The 18,412-nt window shown below is 34.5% G+C and overlaps 1 protein-coding gene across 1 annotated transcript in view; it reads left to right on the top strand.

Moving 5' to 3' along the window:
* LOC128664413 (dynein axonemal heavy chain 3-like) overlaps positions 1-18,412 on the top strand; it is a 2,586,207-nt gene that overhangs the window by 1,596,386 nt on the left and 971,409 nt on the right. The window contains exons 47-48 of the mRNA XM_053719244.1: positions 15,431-15,544; positions 16,979-17,128. Coding sequence (XP_053575219.1) covers positions 15,431-15,544; positions 16,979-17,128 — 264 coding nt within the window. The remainder of the gene's footprint in view (positions 1-15,430; positions 15,545-16,978; positions 17,129-18,412) is intronic.

Genomic DNA, 18,412 nt, shown 5'->3' with positions numbered 1-18,412 from the left:
GCAGTGCCTAGTGCCGTGTTTAGTAGATTAAATAAAAGGAAAGGGGAAAAGAAACACTATTGTGGCACACTTGAGTCTATAAGTAGATGAGATGATCAGTCAGAGAAAGAGGAGGGGAGAACCGGAATGGATAATTAAAATGTAACTTTTATTAAAAATATATCACATAAAGAAAATCATGATGGGGTGAAAAAAACACATAACGTTTAAAAACCAATAACATACATATAAATCAACATGGAATATTGCCCGCTGTGTGTGCCGCAAACTATTAGATATCCTAGAACGGCTTAAACAAGAAGGGATACATACAGTATATCATAAGTACCTATATGACGATGGCTATGACTGTAAATAGGCAAATAATGCCAATTATAACGTTATCATTAATTCACAAACCAGTACTTGAGCCCACCAAGTGGTAAAGCGCTAACTATGCCTGACTATAAATTCTCAGCAGGAAAAAAAAGGGGGGTGGGATTGAAATACAGATTTCACTGTTAAGCGATGGTAATTAGACAGGTAAGGTATACATAAGTGCAAAGAGGGTAGTGGTAGGGAAGTATCAATGTATATCTTACTGAATCTCCGATGTTACAGTTTAGTGACTATAGCACGGGCCCTAAATTTCACAGCCAAAGTGACTGAGATATTACCAAGTATTACCGAGTCAATAACTAATGGTATAGATATCTATAACCATAACTGAGAAATTCCTATATGCTATTATGGGTAAACTTATTACTTAAGTTCTGACCATAGGTTTAAAAATGTATATGCAAACAGGACCACAGCTATTGAGATGAGAAGATCGATATTAAGTCATGAATGTAAAAGCCAGAGTGGCTGATACCCAACCTTATATTGCAATGTTTAAATTAAATACCTAGTATGTCGATCTGAATAACTATACTGAAAGCCTGAGATATCAGAGCCACAGTAGCCGAAAAGACCCCAAATTATGCCAAGACAAATACTATCAATTTCAAGCTGTTTAGGGGGAAAATAAAAAAAAAATGAATTAATGATAACGTTATAATTGGCATTATTTGCCTATTTACAGTCATAGCCATCGTCATATAGGTACTTATGATATACAGTATGTATCCCTTCTTGTTTAAGCTGTTCTAGGATATCTAATAGTTAGAGGCACACACACACAGGGGGCAGTATTCCATGTTGTTTTATATGTATGTTATTGGTTTTAAAATGATATGTGTTTTTTTCACCCCATCATGATTTTCTATATGTGATATATTTTTAATAAAAGGTACGTTTTAATTATCCATTCCGGTCCTCCCCTCCTCTTTCTCTGACTGATCATCTCATCTACTTATAGACTCAAGTGTGCCACAATAGTGTTTGTTTTCCCCTTTCTTTTTATTTAATGTGTCAATGTTGCCTTAATTAAATAAGATGTTGTTTAGGGGCCTTATGATATAAAACTCTCCACTCGGATGAGATTATATAAAAAAAAATTCTCCAGCACTGCGAAATCCCTAGTGAAATTCCAAAAAGGCAGACTTTGCTATAATTTTCCAAGGGGTGTTCCCTGCATTTCTATATGTGAAGGAGAGACAACCCAAGTGCAATATAGCACTGCATGACATGAGATTTCTACTGCATTTACATTTTGTGCTTTGTTTTTTTTTTGTTTTTTTTTTTACACTTCAGCTTAAGTTTTATTACATTTAAACTTTGCACTTTCTATTCTGTATTTTATTTTGCATTTGACAGTGTATTTAGGAATGTGATTTTAGAAATTCTGATATAATGTTTTCACAGTTTCTGTATAACGTTAACAAATAAGGTGCATGCTTTGTATATTTATGTGTATCTTTTACAAATTAGATTGCACTTTCTATTTCTTCTATTTTAAAAAAATTGAAAATCTGATAGCTTCAGTTTACCAGAAAGTTTCATTACTTTCTTTGGGCCTGATGATCAAACATTCTTTAGTTTTGAGATAAATTATAGTGCAAACTTTACAGAGGCTGAACTCACTGAATTCTATAAGAAAAAGAGCAGAGCCAGGAAGTCTTAGAAAGATGAGAGATGCCTTCCGTAGAAAGTAATGAGACTCTCTAGGATACGGAAATTTCCCAGGGGAAGAGAATTTAATAAGAGAACATTGGGTGCTGATACAAAGTCTCAGTTTGCAGCAAATTCAAATTAAACTGAAATGTTTTCACAACAATTTAACTTGGTTTTGCCAAGAGTTTAATACATAGTGCTTGTCGGGCAATTAAATAAGTATATTATGAATTTTGAGCAAACTTCACCTGCATAAAGCTGGCAAGATAATTCAGTGAGTCCTGCTTGTTTAAAATGCTTACAGCATTGATCAAGATTTGTGAAAGAGCTTCAGACATACCCTAGGAACTCCCCAGTTCAGCCAAGGGAAACTCCTCTGTCTCTCCCACTTTCTGAAGCTGTGTTTTATTTCATAATAGAAAAAATATACAAATGATGATACTTATTTGTTAAAGTATCACAGAAACTTTCAAAACATAATGAGAATTTGTAAAATCACTGTTGGAAATCAAAATATAAATGTATTAAAATATAAAATAGAAAGTGTAAAGCTTTATTGTAATAATTCTGAAAGGGCCCAATCTGAAGTGTAACGTAACCTAATATACAAAGCATAAAGTGTAACAAAACTCTTATATCATGCATTGCTATATTGCTATGAGCTTTTCTATCCTTCACATACAGAAATACAGAGAACAACCCTTAGACAAGTATAGCAAAATTTGTCTGTCTAGAATCGCTAGAATTCAGTGAGTTCAGCCCCTGTGAAGTCTGCACTACAATTTCTCTCCAAGCAGGATAATGTTGTATCATCAGGCCCTTGCTACCATCCCTTCTCCAAGCTGTCCATTTTTACAGATGAAAATATAAATATATTGCAAAATCCAATCCTTTTCCAGTCCTAAGTAGTTTAGCTAAAGATCTTTGTACCCAAAATAATTGATATGTAAGCCAACACTATATTCTATAGAAATTGTTTTTAAACATAATTCAGTTTTTAAGGGCTTTGTCATAGATCAGATCTATAACTATATGTTATGCTACTATGTGTTATGAGATAAACTGTAGAATGTTATCTCTCCAATGAGAGTCCTCTCCACCCATACTTACCCTAGCCAATGTTTCACATTTTTTATTACACTTTACTACAGAGTCTGTCCCTACTGAATTCAATAAGAAAAGAGGCTTAGAGGCCAATTTAACAAATGTCTTGTGGACCTGATCCGACAGTGCGGATCAGGTCCGCAAGACATCGCTGAATGCAGAGAGCAATACGCTCTCCGTATTCAGCATTGCCAATGGGCCATCAGCGGGGAGGTGTCAATCAACCCGATCATACTCAATCGGGTTGAATTTTGGCGATTCCTGTCCGCCTGCTCAGAGCAGGCGGACAGGGTTATGGAGCAGCGGTCTTTAGACCACTGCTCCATAATTTGTGTTTCTCGCAATTCTGAAGACTCAATTAAATGTGAGGAGAAGGAAAAAGGGGCTATTAGCAATCAATCCTACCTGAATAGAATAATTCTAAAACTAAATTTTATTAATATAAAGATTAAAATAATGTCAGAGCAACCTCTGTATAGCACACCAAACACAGCACACCCATCCCCCCCCAAAAGTCTGTGTATCACTCCCCTGTTTCCTGGCCGATAACTGGAAGCATTGGCTTCAGGTGACAGGAGTGATAAACACGGTAATAACAACTGTAAAATAGTACAAACGCGTTTCAGCCGTTAACCGGCCTTTCTCAATGTTAAACTTTGTTAAAATAAGTGAAAAATGAGCTAAGAATCTGAAGACTCGCCAGAAACACGGGCCATCAAGCTCCATTCAGAGCTAGATTGATAGGCCCCTTAACCTAAAACCTACTAAGTAGCTTTATTTAGAAAGAAAGATAGCTGCCACAGGAATTGTCACACACTCTCTATTTAAAGTCAATAAAAATCAAATGTTTACTGACTCTAATAAAGCTAAAGCTGATTATTTGATTTTGAAGCCAATTACTTGAAACTAACTTGTGATTGGTGAAAACATATACATGACTCTTGTCATTGGCTCATCAGATGCATTCAGCTTGGTCCTAGTAGTGTAATGCTGTTCCTGAACCTACTATTCAATGTCACATATTTATCACCAATCTCTCTATTTAGATTTTTTTAAAGGGTCATGGACATCAAGCTAAAGTTTCATAAGTCCCAGAGAGTGTGTCTGTCTTTGGATAGGAGAATACACAATAAGTGCTACACTTGTACATGAAGGGAGAGCTGTGTATGGTTTCCTTGCTGTCACATAGCAGTATATGCTGCAGTTAAAGCTTCCTTTACAGGTTGCATGTAAAAAAATACTAAAATATAGCTGCAATACATCGCTCGAGACACATGCATGTCTTTAAAGGGACAGTATACACCAATTCTTATTTAACTACATGTAATACACATTAATATAAAGAATAATATGAGCAAATATTGATATAAAAATCCAGTATAAAACCGTTTCAAAACTTACTTAGAAGCTCCCAGTTTAGCTCTATTAAAAAGGTTAGCTGGAACACCCACTGAAAGTGTTTCTATAGCAAAAACAGCAGACACTCCCCTCTGCCGCATATGAAAAGACTCTTTAAACAAACAGGAGACAGCTAGAGTAGGTATACATCAGTATTCTCCTAAAACTTTGGGGCTTGGTTAGGAGTCTGATAATCGGCACAATCTAATTTAAAAATAAGCAAAGCTATACTTTTTAAAAAAAAAAAAATCTGTATAGGCATCTACAAAACATTTATGCAAAGAAAAATCTAGTGTATAATATCCCTTTAAGCCTACAACAGTATGATTCAAGAATAGATTTCAAGAAAAAAAAAGTACGTTTGATAATAGAAGTACATTGTAATACTTTATCTGATACATGAAAATTTAGTTCTCCCCACTATTTCCCGCTAATGTCTGTAATCCAGTGTCCTCTAATTTCAATATAGCTGTCTTTGTTTTTAGAATGTATATGCTGCATAGATTGGTACTATAAAAAAAATATTGTAGTAGTTCATAATAGGTTATCATTTAGAAATACATTCTAAATTCACAAATAACACTGGAAAGAAATTGAACAACTGTTTAAGTTTTATTTTTTTTTCCGTTTATACGACACAGGGAAAGCTAAATCCAGTCAAAGTCATTCTCTATGTCAGTGTGTCTAATCTTCAAAGCCTATAAAAAAGCTCATAATACTGTTATGATCATCTCTTAATGATTTCCTTATTAGAATTGAGATCAGTAAGGTTTGCCCTTGACCAGTAGAAATGCGCAATTTCTGTTTTATTACAGTTCTGTTGAAATGTGTTCAAATTTATCAGTGCATTAAAAAAAGACAAACTCAACAATAGAGTGGAATGGGGAGGAGCTTTCTGATGGTTAAAGTCACTTTGTGGAAATTGGACTTTTGCTTCGTCTGTCAACAAATAAAGACTAAACGAAATGCTGCTTTGAACATGCATATTAGATTTGATGTTCTGAGCTCACACTGTGTATCCTTAAAAGCTGAATATATCACACAATTATCAAGCTATTCAGAGGCACCATTTAGCAAAATCCTTTTTTATTGGTGGTTATTTCAGGGGATACATTTGACAGGCAATAATTCTAATAGATTTCCGTATAATGGGGAAAAAAATGTAATATTTTTTTTGTTTAGCAGCATGAGTTATATTATCAATAGTTTTGGTGTATTTTGCATACCCTGCAGTAGTTACATTTTTATTATTGTAATTATTACAAAATCTTAAGCAGTTACATTTCTCAAAAAAATAATTCCCATAAAAATATTAACCATTATTTGGGCCTATGAAAGATTGCAAAGAAAATTTAAGCATAAAGTAAGCTTTGTTTAATTTGGTGCCCACTCAGAAACCGTTTTATTATTACACGGTTAGGAAAGCCAACATTAGATTTGCATGATACAGATAACATGTACGTTTAAAAGGACAGTGTACTTTAAAATTGTTTTTCCTTTAATGTGTTTCCCAATACTTATTATACCAGCAGAGTATAAAATGTATGAGGAATTGCTTATTTATGTTTATTTTGTATATGAAATATCTGTTATAGAAACTTTCAGTATAGGTAATGATACTACTGGCAAACTCAATTTTGAGTTTTGAAATTTCAAAATAAAGGTAAATTTGCTATTTGTAAACAATGTAATACACTTCAGCAGTTAAAATTGATCAATTGAAACAGATTAAAGGGGAGAGAACATTAGGGTACACTGTACAATTAAGGCACTTTTAAATTCGCTTCTAAATATAAAATTTACTTTGTACTCTTTATATTTAAATATCCTACACCAGTGTTTCTTAACCGTAGTCCTCAAGTACCCCAAACAGGCCAGGTTTTCATTATAGCTGAACCAGTGCACAGGTGAAGTAATCAGCTGATCAGTAACCATGGTTACTAGCCTGCTCTCACTCATCAGCTGTTTATTTCCCTTGTGCACTGGTTCAGCTATAATGAAAACCTAGCCAGTTGGTGGTACTTGAGGGCCACGGTTGAGAAACAATGTCCTACACTACTTGAAACTAGCTGATTATTGGTGGCTACACAAATTTATCTTTTGTCTTTGGCTCACTTTCAGCTAGATCCCAATTGTGCATTGCTTTAATAATGTGTTTAATTCTTTTGCAGAAGTTAAACACACACTAATATACAAGTTAAAGTGCAACAATAAAATTATGTAACATATGAGAGCATTTTCTTTTTGTTCTATCCCCTGCTAAAATGGCATCTGAGCAATGTTTTTCGTTTTCGTTATCTATCTGAAGATTATCAGCATGTGGTCTGAATTCCCTGGATCCTGCCACAACTCCCCTAATTTCCATTAGTCTGCCATTTTCAAAAGTTCAACTGTGTAGAATGTGTTACATACCCTGGTTCCTTTGTAGAAACAATTATATATATTTCTTATTTTCTTGATGATTAATTGCCTGGACATGTTGTTATGTGTAACAAAGGTACCATGAACTTTTCTTGGTTGTGCATATGTTTCTTTGTGATATTTTAATTACAGTACAGATATAATGAGTTGTACGAGTATTATCATACTACACTATTAACATGGGGCTCCTATTGCAACTCTAATCATCTCTATTGTCTTCTCGTCCTCCTACTGCCTCCACAGAATCTACCCCCATAGTTTCAGGTTCCCCTGAAACTGAAGTTAAGAAACAGTGGTCTTAAGACCTCTGCTTCTTAACTCGTCCTCCACCTCTGAGGTGGCGGACAGCAATCATCCCAATCAAATACGATCGGAATGATTGACACCCCATTCTAGCGGCCGAATGTCCGCAAATGTGCAGGGGCTGGCATTGCACAAGCATTTCAGGAGAAATGCTTGTGCAATGATAAATGCCGACAGCGTATGCTACAGCCGATCATGTCCGCCCGCACAGTCATTAATCGGCCCCTAAGTGTCCATGGTGTCTATTACAATCCATTAGAAGAGCATTATGGATGTTTTTTTGTGCAGCTCTCACAATTTAATGAATCCAACCCTCTGAAAATCCATTAGAATACCTGGTTATTGTGTGCTTTTCCAATGCATTTTAAAAAATAACATTTCAAGCAACTATTTACGTAGTTTGGGACTTTTATATTTTAACAATCTTGACCTCTGGATCTTAAAAAAAAAACACTTCTTTCTCAAAACACTAATATTTATGATTCAAAACAAGTAGTAAATGCAAATTAGAGAATACAAATGTTTGTCTTTTCACCATCTAGACTGTTCAAACTCACTCAACCCCTTCCCGTCCGGACTTATTTGTCTACATTGGAACAAAATTCTTCTGATGTAAACAATTAAGTAAAATTGATGAGATCACTTGATTTCAATGATGGGATTGTGTCAGGGGGAAGTGACTATGACTCTAGGCACCCCATCCAGCCCACAATCCCATTCAGGAAGCACTTTTGGCTTCAGTACAGCCAAGCTGCTAGAACATTCTATGCCGTCCTAGGGGTGCTAAAGCCCAGTGCAGTTAGGACAATGTAGGCGGTAAGGGGTTAAAGGTAGAGTATACTCCAGAATTTTTATTGTTTAAAAAGATATTACCCATTCCCTAGTTTTGCATAACCAACATGGTTATATTGACCTCTTAACAACCGTGATGTACTCTGTACATCACTGGTCATTAAAGGATTATGTTACTATAATAGCGTGAGTCTTGCCACGAGCGGTAGCAACACCACGTTATTGAAAGCAGCACCCCCATAGAAAGACCAACTATGTACAGGGTACGTCGCTGGTCATTAAGGGGTTAATATACTTTTTACCTCTGTGATTACCTTGTATCTAAGCCTCTGCAGATTACCCCCTTATTTCAGTTCTTTTGAAAGACTTGAATTTTAGCCAATCAGTGCTGATTCATAAATAACTCAACGGGAGTGAACATAATGTAATCTATATGGCACACATGAACTAACACTGTCTAGCTTTGAAACAATGTCAAAAGAGGCGGCCTTCAAGGGCTTCAAAATTAGCATATGAGCCTATCTACGTGTTTACATTTAACAAAGAATATCAAGAAAATAAAGCAAATTTGATGATAAAAGTAAATTGGAAAGTTGTTTAAAATGGCATGCTCTATCTGAATCATGGAAGTTTAATTTTGACTAGACTGTCCCTTTAAATCGTTGCATTTTATAAAATGTTTCATAGTTTTAGTTACTCGGTTCTTTCATTGGTGATATTTATTACTATGAATAAACAACTATAAGGAAATATAACTCATTCTTTTAATAGTGACCACCTCTTTCATATGAGGAGTCTTATGGTGTATTTATATAATGAAGCAGGGGATAAGGGCCTTTTTAGGGTTGCAGGACCCCTAAAATAGAGCCAACAATTTGAAGTATTTGTTATTGTTATCACAACCAGCTGGCAGCTGGAGAAACACAGGAATACTCGTTTTAAAGAGAATGGTTGTTGCTTTCATTTAAGGGATCTCATGACCCAACCATGTATTGTGGGATGGCGGCAACATTGGGGAAACACAATATATATATGCTTATAGCCACTGTTAGAGCCAAGACCATCCCAAAAGTCCCCTAGTAGACGTAATTATTATCGCTATGAGGGTTGTGACAAACTGATTTTTTTTAAAGTAAGTGACGGCCCAAAAAGTCTTGTAATTTAGTCTAAGAATTTAGTATTCTTTTCAAGTGTAGCCTCAGCTAGAAAAGAGTTATGTTGTACATGTTAGTTCTGATAGATAGATAAATTCCCATTAATAATAAAAATAAATTTATTAATTAATTAAAAAAACAAAAACTGAAAACCAAATGAAAATGATAACATATGCTAATCTTTTGAATGTTATAGAAAATATAACCTGGTTTGCAAATTCTCTTTTACTTCCTCCTTCAGTTAAAGTGAAATAACTGGCTGTAATTTTACTTGGTTAAGAATGATTTTTTTTATGCATGTTACCTCATCAGGAGTTTGTTTTTCTTAAAGTGAATGTCAATTTTTCCGTTTTGTGTAATCTAGTTTTGCAGTGATTACTGAGATTAAGCATACCGCCGCAATAAATTTTTAATAAAATGTGTATTTTAATGTTTATTTTATATATGGCATATCGCTCATTCGCTTACCCGCTCCTCCCACTCACTGCTTCCTAATTTTCATCCATATTACGTAAACAGCGGTCCCACCCGCTGTTTACGTATAGGCACTGCGCGCTCCCGTGTCTATTTTACATTGCGCATGCGTTACTTTTACGGAGACCTTTCACATACACTAATCCAAAATTGACAATACAGAGGAAATGAAAGGAATCCGTATAAGAATGTAACGCTACCCGTGTTTATTAGTATTGCGCATGCGCAAAATGTGCACGAGCTTACAATAGATTAGCTCGGCACCAAAGACGAACGCATGCGCAATAAGGACCTATTACGTAATGAGAAGAGGGTGTACCCCCCCCCGTGGTTATAGCCGTTATTGGCTATTAAGACATCAATCAAAAAGGTGAGCAACAGAGCGCGAATGCCGGGCGGAGGACGGTTTAGCCGCAAATTGATATAAATTTATGAAAATAAAGGTATCGATTTAGAAAATTAAAATTTGATGAATGAAACTCAGGTTTTTTATTGATATTTGATAGACTGCTGTTTAGAACGAAGGCTGAGTTTACATTCACTTTAAATATATTTCTTAAATTTTGTTATTGTTTTTACTGATTTTATAGAGAATACAGTATATTTTATTTTTCAGTTTTATAAGATTCAAATGTCCTTTGTTTTAAAGTAGGATATGTACAAACATTTACTGAGATTTATAACATTCTGAACAGCTTATCACTATGGTTTTTACTGCTAATAATAATTGAGCAGTGACTTTTCATTTATTTGTTTCTTATGTGCTATACTTAAAAATGTTTCCTTCCATCACTGAAATATCATGTATGCAAGTCTACAATTCCAGTAATCACACTTGTACTGTGCTATTTCCTTTTTCATCAAGACACCATTTCATTATGATATCTGCAAGAATTGTTAGTGATTAGGTCTGTTTTGTCTCCGTTTTGTTCATTGCAATAAATATGTAGCTACTAAAACTGACTTTAACAAAGATGAACAAGTACTTGTATGTCTGTTATTCTGTGATCTTTTAACTGATGGTTCTTCTGTGTTTCATTAAATACTTTCATATTCCATTATTTATAATAGTTGACTTAAACTACTGAGTTTTATTTTTGGTAAATTGGTATTTTTAGTATTTTTCACAGTAGAGAAAATAACTACACGCCACAGAATGAAGTCTTCAAATAAAATATTCATTATTAGAGTGTTTAATGAATAGATCTTTCCCTAATCTAGTCACACACAACTAGAGCATCCTGTATTTTTCTCCAATTTTCTAATGTAGTGCCCTGTTAACCCAGTAATAAAAAACATGACATTGCATTTATTTAATTATATTTACAATCTATAAATTGGTCTAGGTAATATAGAATTGGCAAATTTTTACAACTTCTCAAGTAATTATAGTTCCGATTTCCCTTGTTTAAAAATGAGGAATCTTAGACACATAAAGACCACCACTATCTAAATTATGGGCGATCCATTTATGACACAGTGATGCAGAGTTTTTAAATGTATTTCAATTAAGCAAAATTATAGAGACATCTCATTAGATTTGCAGGTGTTAACAGCCTAGTATCTTCCAAACAACATATACAAGGTTCCCAAAGTGAGTTGTTCCTATTAAAAGCAACGGGCTAGATTATAATTAGAGCGCAATCATCAGTGGAAGGTGTGCTATCTTGCAATTGGTCACCTGCTAAGAATAGCAGACAATGTAGCATTACAAGTGGACATTTAAAAATTGCAACCAAAACACCACTGCAGCTGAAACTTTTTTGAGCATCCTATAATTTTAATAGATAGTGCAGAGTGCAGTATTAGCAGGCTCATTACAAGTGGTGAGTTAAGCACTGCTTAATACAAAATACTGCTGAAAAGTTAGCACATTTTGAGACCTGAAATAAACCATTATTGCTTGATAGTTTGCATAAGACATGACATTTCTATGGAAATAAAGGTTTTAAGTTATATTCAGACTTAATACTTATAAAAAAAAATGTAAGGCAGAATGAATTAATGGTATATGACAAGAGGTAGAACTAGGGAGGGGTCAAAGGTGAGTGTTTGTGAATGTGTGTGAGTTTATACTTTCATTGAAAAAGTGCAGCACAGAACAACATGAAGAACTCCATTACTTGAGCGGATTTTTGCACACTTGAGCTATTTCTGACATGACTTTGCACCCCATAGAAGTCTACTGTGTGACAGATTTAGTGTGCCCATGATATTTGACAAGCAGATGTTAGCACACACTAGACTATTTCTCTAATGATAAAATACAACTTTAACACAAAAATAGAAGTGCTATATGTATGTTAATGTACAATAGTACTAATATTTTGTGCTCCACTTGTAATCTAGTCCTCTGATGACTTGTGATGTTTCTGTGTTATTACTTATTTGAGCCTCGATCGCAATCTATTGGGAGCTGCATTTTCAGGTCTTTTACAAGCTGAAAAGGCTATTTTTTATTTGGTGCAATCACAATATCACACTTTCAGCTGATTCATCAAATGTCTTTTCAGATCCTTAAAGGGACATGTAACACTTTGAAAATGGTAATATAAAATGATAAAATATAAATATATATATATATATATATATATATATATATATATATATATATATATATACAGGGAGTGCAGAATTATCAGGCAAGTTGTATTTTTGAGGATTAATTTTATTATTGAACAACAACCATGTTCTCAATGAACCCAAAAAACTCATTAATATCAAAGCTGAATAGTTTTGGAAGTAGTTTTTAGTTTGTTTTTAGTTATAGCTATTTTAGGGGGATATCTGTGTGTGCAGGTGACTATTACTGTGCATAATTATTAGGCAACTTAACAAAAAACAAATATATACCCATTTCAATTATTTATTTTTACCAGTGAAACCAATATAACATCTCAACATTCACAAATATACATTTCTGACATTCAAAAACAAAACAAAAACAAATCAGTGACCAATATAGCCACCTTTCTTTGCAAGGAAACTCAAAAGCCTGCCATCCATGGATTCTGTCAGTGTTTTGATCTGTTCACCATCAACATTGCGTGCAGCAGCAACCACAGCCTCCCAGACACTGTTCAGAGAGGTGTACTGTTTTCCCTCCTTGTAAATCTCACATTTGATGATGGACCACAGGTTCTCAATGGGGTTCAGATCAGGTGAACAAGGAGGCCATGTCATTAGATTTTCTTCTTTTATATCCTTTCTTGCCAGCCACGCAGTGGAGTACTTGGACGCGTGTGATGGAGCCTTGTCCTGCATGAAAATCATGTTTTTCTTGAAGGATGCAGACTTCTTCCTGTACCACTGCTTGAAGAAGGTGTCTTCCAGAAACTGGCAGTAGGACTGGGAGTTGAGCTTGACTCCATCCTCAACCCGAAAAGGCCCCACAAGCTCATCTTTGATGATACCAGCCCAAACCAGTACTCCTCCTCCACCTTGCTGGCATCTGAGTCGGACTGGAGCTCTCTGCCCTTTACCAATCCAGCCATGGGCCCATCCATCTGGCCCATCAAGACTCACTCTCATTTCATCAGTCCATAAAACCTTAGAAAAATCAGTCTTGAGATATTTCTTGGCCCAGTCTTGACGTTTCAGCTTGTGTGTCTTGTTCAGTGGTGGTCGTCTTTCAGCCTTTCTTACCTTGGCCATGTCTCTGAGTATTGCACACCTTGTGCTTTTGGGCACTCCAGTGATGTTGCAGCTCTGAAATATGGCCAAACTGGTGGCAAGTGGCATCTTGGCAGCTGCACGTTTGACTTTTCTCAGTTCATGGGTAGTTATTTTGCTCCTTGGTTTTTCCACACGCTTCTTGTGACCCTGTTGACTATTTTGAATGAAACGCTTGATTGTTCGATGATCACGCTTCAGAAGCTTTGCAATTTTAAGAGTGCTGCATCCCTCTGCAAGATATCTCACTATATTTGACTTTTCTGAGCCTGTCAAGTCCTTCTTTTGACCCATTTTGCCAAAGGAAAGGAAGTTGCCTAATAATTATGCACACCTGATATAGGGTGTTGATGTCATTAGACCACACCCCTTCTCATTACAGAGATGCACATCACCTAATATGCTTAATTGGTAGTAGGCTTTCGAGCCTATACAGCTTGGAGTAAGACAACATGCATAAAGAGGATGATGTGGTTAAAATACTAATTTGCCTAATAATTCTGCACTCCCTGTATATATATATATATATACAGTATATATATATATAAATCTGCAATATGCTTTCATTATTTATTTTGTCCCCTTTTCCTGTAATTCCATTCTGAAATTGTGAGCATTTCAGTTCCTGTTAGAAATAGAAGAGCAGAACACTTATTTTTCCACACAGCCATTGGCTGCACACTCTAGTGACCTATTTATAACTGTCCCTTAATGGCCACAGAAGAGAAGGTAGACTAAGTTACAACATGGCAGCTCCCATTGTTTTATAGACACTAAAACTTTACACTTATTTTGTCATTATTTAAACAGCTAATAAAAAATCTACATATTATTCTCACACTAATCTTTTCTTTGAATGTTTGAGTCTGTCTACCATTTAGTTAGTGTTTAATGTCCCTTAAATTGAAGTCCTATTTTTCAAATGGAGTCACATAGAAGTATATTGGAAACTTTTTGTTTCTAATTGTGTGCTCTGTCTAAATCATGAAGGAAAATAAATTGGGGTTCATAGCTCTTTAAGCATTGAATTGCAGTAGATCATAAAATATCCCTTTACTGTCTCTTTAAAAACAAAACAAAATATTTTTATGGATATGACATAAACATATTAACGTTATAGCCATTATTTTCTTACTTAAAAAGTAATGTGTTTGGGCTGTGACAACTGCAAGTAAGTCAAAGAAACAGTTCAGCAAGGTTGTGAAAGCTCTAATAACGTGACTTTGCTTGATTGTCATCACAACCCAGGAAATGACATCTGTAATCAACAAAAGATTAATCAACCTAATCCCTTGTTTAAGAATGGTATTTTAATTATATTAATTATATTAATAGAGCTAACATTATCTTTCTTTGAACAGATTGTTGAATAATATATTCAGGAGTGATAAATAGGCATGACCTTCAAAACATGCTTTTTAAATATATGTTTTAAGTATGAGTGCTAAAATAAATTAACTACATTTGATCAAACGTATTCATGCTTGAATATTGCATTGAACTCCATTGCCTTTTACTCTGTGCAAAAACATAAAGACAACCATGCCTCAAAAACATTTGTACGAACCTAATGCTTAAAGATAATAACTATGTAGGTCTATGCACTGTAGATCGGGACTTTCTTTTTTTTAATAATTTATTTTATATTTAGCTTTCTATGGCCAGTTCAACAAATGCCATCATAAGAGGTAGTCAAATTAGTACTTTGCAAACACTGTAAAAGGCACATGATCAAAGAGCAGACATTAAGAGCTGCTGGATATTTCCTTATGAAATTTCTCACTCTCCTTGGCAAACCAAGGACACCACACATTACGGCAACGTGTTATTCCTCCTATAGAAATAGTATTTATAGAGCAAAGTTTTTAGTTCGGGAATAGGTGCACTTAACCTTCTAAATCACAAATTGATTTTGTTTAGGAGAAATGCAGTTTGGTCCTACAAACCATGCTATTTGTCAAGATTTGTACATTACATACCTGTGATACAGGATGTTGATTGACATATAGGCAGAAACACATTTTCCTTTTAAATAAACACTAATAATTTTCTTCTTTTTTTCCATTTTATTTTTCCAGATATTGGTATGGGCCACAATGGATGTATACAGACAAGTGACTGAGGCTTTTCTTCCCATGCCTTCAAGATCACATTATATTTTCAGTTTGCGGGATTTTTCTAGGGTCATTCAGGTATTGCAATCTGTTAAGAGCACTCTTTATCAAATATCCTTTGCTTAGTTTATATATACATTTTACTAGTAAGTATCTCTTATCTCCAATAGATATATTACAGGTGGGGACCTGGTTAAAATGAAAGCAATAATACAATGTTGTAAGGCATAACAGCATAGTGAAATATTGTTGATATACACATATAGCATCACAATAAATTAAACCTTATAAAGTTACAAATGTATATGTTTTGTATATATGCATTATATATCATTTGGATTTACAAAGCAAGTGCTAAATCCTATGTAAGTCACTGTGAAGGAGATAAAACACTACAGTAGATATCAAATTTTTCATAGTGGCAACCTGATCATACATGCACTAACATTATTTTCTGAGAGCTTACTATGTATACAGACCGCTAATCAGATGCTGATTGCTGTTCACTATAACAAAGGTGTTCTTGAACTGAATTGTTTTATCACTGGCATAAATTTGATATAGTTCCATATGTTTTAACCATAATCAACACTCTCCCAACACCCTTTATTGTAGTTAAAATCTAATACCTCTCTCCTAATCAGCTATATCCCAATAACCCTATATGTGTCCTCCCACGTTGTGGAAAATATAATCACCCTTTCTTGATGCCGTATGGCACAATTTGTTGTTTGCTACCACTGATAGAAGTAGTGCTTAGGCTTTTTCATTATAAATAGCATAAGATCTAGTCTATAGGTACAAAACCTTTTATCCAAACTGCTTGGCATCACAAAAAAAATGATTTTGGCATATTTGTATATTGCAATGTAAAAGTAGTTTTATATTATTTGAATGCCATTGTAGACATAGTACCATCAGAAAGATAATACAATCCTGTAATCAGAAAGGCAATAGTTGTTTTAAAAAAATGTAGACTATAATTTGCAATTCAGAACACAAAAAACAAATCAAAATGCACAGGCAAAAAAAGATTTGACTTACTGGCGGGGAAAATGGTAATTTTATATATATATATATATATATATATATATATATATATATATATATATATATATATATATATATATATATATATTTTTTTTTTTTTTAAATATTCATGAAAAAGTCTGGATTTTTTAATATTTCTGGATTTTAGAATTTGAGGATTTGTACCAGTAATATTTTCTTCATCCATATTATATATGTATTTGAAAAAAAGATAGATATCCATGCTGTCATGCACCATGTAAGGGTTTTTTTAAAAATTGAAACCCTGCAACCAAAATGTTGAATCTTTTATATTTCTTCATATTTATTAATTATTTTTTGTTCTTGTTAGCAATTGTAAAGTTTATAAATGTAATCCTGCTCTAAACATTTGTATAAAATAATGTAATATAATGTGAAGTAAGTAGTGAATAAAATGTGAGTTAAATGAATTTCCAGTAATGTCTAATCACTTTTGTGCAGGGAATTATTCTTTTGAAACCTGGACAAGTTCCCCACAATTCTGAAGGAGCTAAAAAGTTAATGAGACTTTGGATTCATGAAGTGTACAGAGTTTTTTGTGATAGGCTTGTCAGCAGTCAAGACAGGAAAACATTTCTCCAGATTGTAAAGGTAAATATAATAAGGTTTTACCAATTCAAAAATATTTTGTTTTTGTTTCACATCTGGCACCGGTGTTCTGTTGAGATGTCCAATTCCTCTAAAACTCCAATCTGACGTCACTTCCGGTGACTCTTTTATTTTCACTTTCTGTTTTGCCTGACTTGGGGGTTTAAGGTTTACAATGGGGGGCTTTGCCCCCCTTAAACCCCCCAGGCAGAGGCAAAATAGATAGTGAAGATAGGCAATCACAGTGACCATCTGATTGGTTGTGAATCCTATCACTCATTTATCACTCATTTAGACTCAAACCAATCAGATGTATGGAATCACCGGAAGTGACATCAGATTGGAATTTTTGATGAATTGGAGTTCTCGATAGAACACCGGCAAAGAGCACTGCTTCAGTCAGTGGTTTACAGTGGTTCCTGCTAGACTGCATCATCTCAGCAGAAACATTGTGGGGGTTAGTTTTGGGCTAATTTTTTTTTTTTACAAACTGTTAGCAGTGATTACAGATATTTCTCAGCGCTATCACTATAGCGTATTGCGGGTTGTTTATCTACCAGTATTTGGTGCTGTTTTTCATTTATGATGCCATCTTAATACAACAGTGAGAAGCTGAGGAGCTTTGCAGCGTTTTCTAACTTTTTTTTACCTCAGTTATAAAGGAGGTGGTGAGTACCGCAACACAGCAGGAGCTTACTGGGGGGTTAACCATTGTGGTTCTGGGGGAACAGTTGGGGGTTCACTGTTTATATTTCCCTAATTTTTCTGTGTTTCTGAAGGGTATTTCTGTGAATATTTGGACAGTTAGACATATTAGTAGTCTACATCTAAGCCACTAATTGTATTTTATTGTGAAATTCTGTGAGAGGTTTACCCTTTTTTAGGTACTTAGTTTTCACAGAAATTAGTGCTTTGAAATGTCTTTCAAGGTTAAAATACTCCGTTATGGAGTCTAACAAGTCAGTCCCCTCTGTTTCTTTATCAAACCCATTAGAAAGTAGATCTACAGATCATTTCTTTGTACCATTGGTGTGTGCAGTTTGCAATTTTGTACCAGTTTGTCAGCCTAATAAAATATGTAATAGTTGTGCAACACATTTTATGTATACTAATCAACCCTCCATTATTTTTACTAAGAATGCTTGCTCTGCTCCACTATGGGTTTAATTTATTAATCATTTGGTGAATTCACCTTTTTGTTCTCCTATCAGTTCTCCACAGCTCTTCTTTGGAGAGGCACACCTATGCACCTGTATTTCTAAAAACTAGTTTTTTCTTTGCGCTTAT

Source organism: Bombina bombina, chromosome 6 (assembly GCF_027579735.1).
Source record: "Bombina bombina isolate aBomBom1 chromosome 6, aBomBom1.pri, whole genome shotgun sequence".
Classification (NCBI taxonomy): Eukaryota; Metazoa; Chordata; class Amphibia; order Anura; family Bombinatoridae; genus Bombina; species Bombina bombina.
This window is presented reverse-complemented; position numbering and strand designations above follow the sequence as displayed.